The sequence below is a fragment of the Haliaeetus leucocephalus genome, unplaced genomic scaffold (genome assembly GCF_000737465.1).
Source record: "Haliaeetus leucocephalus isolate CR32 unplaced genomic scaffold, Haliaeetus_leucocephalus-4.0 Scaffold236, whole genome shotgun sequence".
NCBI classification, from domain to species: domain Eukaryota; kingdom Metazoa; phylum Chordata; class Aves; order Accipitriformes; family Accipitridae; genus Haliaeetus; species Haliaeetus leucocephalus.
In genome coordinates, this window is record NW_010972672.1 from 462117 (window position 1) to 466432 (window position 4316).

General features: G+C 46.3%; 1 protein-coding gene across 1 annotated transcript in view; it reads left to right on the plus strand.

The window, feature by feature from the left end:
• The window catches only part of PTDSS2 (phosphatidylserine synthase 2), a 43945-nt gene that overhangs the window by 1183 nt on the left and 38446 nt on the right, over positions 1–4316 (plus strand). Inside the window, exon 2 of the mRNA XM_010568074.1 lies at positions 17–177. Coding sequence (XP_010566376.1) covers positions 17–177 — 161 coding nt within the window. The remainder of the gene's footprint in view (positions 1–16; positions 178–4316) is intronic.

Consider the following 4316-nt stretch of genomic DNA (forward strand, 5'->3'; position numbering starts at 1 on the left):
CGGGGCCCTGGGCAAGGCCGCCCTGGAGGAGCAGCCCCCGCAGCCCAACGGCGGAACCTCCGCCGCGGCGGTAGAGCGGACCCCGCCGCCGCCGCCCGGCGCCGAGATGGACGGCTCCGGCCTGCGCCGCAGCACCGAGTCCGAGGTCTACGACGACGGTACCAACACCTTCTTCTGGTGAGAGCCGCCCCCCTCACGCCGAGGCCCGGACGGGGCCCCTTCCCGCCCGGCCCCGCGGTCCCGCTGTGGCGAGCAGGCCTCCGCACCGAGCTGCGGTTCCCGGTTCCCCTCGGCTCGCCCCGCTTGCTCCTCACTCTTGCGGGCGTTCCGCCGGCGGCAGCGGCCTTTAATTCCTCCGTCGCCTGTGGCGAGATGCGCGGCTTGTCGGCGCAGGCAGTGCGGCTCCGCGGAGTCGCTGAGGAAATGGGTTCTCGGGCTGGGGGCTCCGGGAGCAGAAATGAAAAGTTACCGCGCGTTATCGGCAATTTACGTTGCGACTGCGTCAGGCGCCGGTGCTAAAACTGAGGAGCCGTAGACTGTGTCTCCAGATGTTCTTCCTGATACTGTGGCACTATCAGTTATTGCTTCCTGGCAATTTAACAGTGATTCGGGACTGACTTCTGGCAGCAGCATGTCCTTTCTCAGTCCCGGTCATTAGCGAGGAGTGCCTTACAGCTAACCGGGAGGGCTGGTCTCGCGAGGTGAGCGCTTTGGAGGTGGGTGCTGGCACTCGGGGAGCCCACCGACTGTGGGCAAGCTTTCATGCTTGACTCTGGTTATCAGTGTTCTTTAGGTGAGCTCCACCTACTTCTTCCCCCTCCCTCAGTCTCGGAAGAGGTCTTCTCTCTCCGTGTTGTTTCCTGTAATTCTGCTAGAAGGCTAAAGTTGTTATGCTTAAGTTCTGCTGGTGAGGTATTTGGTATGGTTTTGTGGCATGTTCGGTCCAGAAAATCAGTGCAGAAAATTGTGACTGTCTGTGTTAGGCCAATGGCGCAAATCAGTTTTTGTTAAATTCAGTCCTTGCAGGAAGGGACGCGTTTCTAGAAAAGTGCTTCTAAATCCCATCTTTGCTGGGGTTGTTCCAGAAATCTGCTTCAGCGCACATGTGCGTACATCCATAGTTTTTCTGTGCATGTTAAATGCACATCCTTTTTGATTAAGGAAACCAAGCTGACATTAAAGTCCCTTGTTTGGAATATGAGCTGAGGGTGATATGATTTGGCTCGAGTTTGACATTAAAGAGTAGGAGGGGGAGGGCACTTGGCTCTCACTCTGCCAATCTGGGCAGTAGCGGAGTGGAGGGTGTTGATCTTGATGAAGCTGCTGATTCTAGGTGATATTTCTGTCTGTGCAAACTGCAAAGAAACACTTAGATGCTGCTGGATTGCAGGGTGGTCTCTGCAGAAGCCTTACAGACGTGAGTGTAGCCGAGGGACACTGTCACCTTGAGGGCAAGAGGACCTTTCCTGGAGAGCACCTTAGCGTTGCCACATGTAGGCTGAGTGAGCGACTGGATAACTGGATCCTGCTGAGGTCTGCAGAGTAGTGCCATCTTATAAATGGAAAATGGGTAAAACTGACATTTTCTTACTATCTAGTTAAGGTGGCTCTTGCCAGGTATTTTGTGATGCCTTAAAAACACCTATTGCTGTTTTTATTCTATAATCTCACCTCGTTGCACCTTTTTCCTGTTGTGGGGGTGTGCGGCCAGCATGCAGTCTGGCACCCCTATAGGATTTTCATCTTAAAATAAAGGCTGTAGCTGCAGTTAATTTGTCCATGTGAATTGTTCCTTTGGAAGTCCCAATGTGCCACTGTTCTTTGAGGATTTTCCCCCGTATTGGCTAGTCCCTTCTAGGAGGGCAGTGTGGACAAGTATGGTGTTGAATTGTTCCTTAACTTACCTGTTTATTTTATTTTCTCTAGTAGTGTATGTTGCTTGTGCTGGCAGCCAGGAGTTTAAACTTGTAAAAGTTTCAAGGTTTTTCCACCGTTACTTTTGACCTGTGCATGACAGCGTTGAGTGTGTCAGTGTATCCTTTGGTAATGACTCAGTTCTTACAGTGGCCGAGAATAAAGATTATACAGAGGAATGATTTTTTTCCTGTGACCCGTGGTACTCTTCTTGTGCTGTGTGTTATAGAGGTGGTCACAGAAAATGGAAATTTCAAGAGAGTGGGCGCTCTCTGTCTTTGCCTGTATGGAAAGTACCTTTTCTCTTTGAAGTTCAGAAGCTAGGGGATAAGGTTACCCACGTGGCATGCTCAGTTTGGAAAAATTCAAGAATTTGGGACTTGTAGATGCAGTCAGAAATCATTCTAGAAGTAGTTCAATTTGCAAAGGTAATTTTACTGCTATAAATGCAATCCTTTGGGAAGGTGGTACTTTCTAGCTGTCTGCCTGCTCTTTTTACATCTTCCTAAAACTTTGAAAAAACAAGTTACATGCTGTATAATAATTCTATTCTTACTCAGTCGTAACTTGAAACTGGAAAATACTATATGTTAATTACGTTGTGGGAACCTGCTCAGTCAGTACCTTGACAGCTCTTTTTCTCATTGGGAAATGTCAAGGAAAGGAAATGGGAAGAAGCTTTATGAAACAGATTGGCAGTCTCTGTATCTTTTATCCCTGAACTAATTTCAAAACATCTATTACTACTAGCAGAGAGCTAGAAATATCAGGACTGCGTGGCAAGCCGCTGTTCTAGGCAAACATGTTCACTGTTGTTTCCAGTACCTTTGATTGTTTCTTGCCTGTCTGCTTACAGAATTAGCTTTCTGAATAAAAACAAAGGACCTCTTTGTGGCTGAGATTTTGACTTTTTATTTTTTGTATGGTGTGAAGCACAGTAGATCTGATATTTTTACTGAGCTAGCATGGAAGAACCACCGGTTTTGTTTGTTGTTTTTTTTTTTTAAATATCCCCACATAGAGCTTTCTACAACATCTCTGTGGCTTTGTTTCTGTAACCTGCAGCAGAGTGAGTGCTGATGTGTCTTACAGGTTTTTGCTAGTGGGACTTTGTTCTGTGTGGGAAAAGGTGAATCCAATAGAACCGGGGGTTTTGTCACCTGTGAGCAGTAACCATGACAGATGCCTAAAGATAGTTGAAGCTGGAAAAAGAGGAGCTGTGTGTCTTTCTGTAGGGGAGCAAAAAAGCTCAGTGAAATAGTAAATTGATTTATCTCCACTAAATAAAATAAATGATAAATGTGGAGGTGTGCAGCAACTTTTTTAAAGAGAAGAAGAAATGTTCCTCCCCCTCCTCACAGCCAGTGAAAGGCAGCAGAAGGTGGTGTGGTGTTGAGTGTTTTCATGCCAGCCCAGCCCAGTCTTGGATTACCAGTTTGGGATCATCTAGTTAAATATCGTCTATGGTTTTTCTCCTAAAATTTCTGTGTTACCCCTGATTTCTGTATATATTTCATAGCTTGTATTTAACAAAAGTGTATCTTGCAGGAAGTCTTACAGTCTTGATTTGAAGACATTGGGAGGTGCCATATAGGTCTTTGCCACTACATTGCATTGTGACTCTATGGGTTAATTGCTTTTACTAAGCCTTACTTTAATTTGAATCTAATTCGCTCTAATGTCCTCTGTTGGTTATTGATGTGTTTTTGTCTCTCACACTAAATAATTCTATATTGCCATCATGTGGATGTGATGTTAGTTACTAAGGTCGTAGTGTGGCAGCACAGATCTGTGGAGCTCAGGAAGTTTTAAAAAGAAAAAGGAAAAAAAAGGAAAAGAAGGAAAAAAGAAAGAGGAGGAGAATGGTGGGTAGAAGACTCCATGGGCTAATACAGCTTTTGTAGGAATTAATTCAGCCTATTTGGTGCAGAAAGCATAGAAATTGCAGCTAAGGAAAAGGTAGTGTGTAGATGGCTGTGCCTGGATGTTTCTCTTGTTTTGGCCAGTATTGTGAGAAATCTTTCCTGATGGCCAGCGCAGGGACATTTCTTTGGAAATGAGGATACGTGTGTGCAAACCAGCCGTTTTTGGAAACACGGGATTGGTATTCAAAGGAAAGTACTACTTGGCCACTCCTTGCACATTGTTCTTACCTCTAAAAAACTAACTTTACAGTAGGGTGAGATTTTCTGAAAGGCTGTCTGGAGGAAGAGATGATGATTTAGCTGAAAGAGAGATTAGGGAGATGATCTGCAAATTGGCAGGAGCTTTTTTCGTACCCACTCCTGAGGGTTGGCTGCAGCACTTCCAAGGCAATGTTCCTCAGGCTTGTTGGAAACTTAACATTTGTTGGATTTCTGCCCCCCCCCCCCCCCCCCAACATCTCCCCTCCTTAAGTGGGG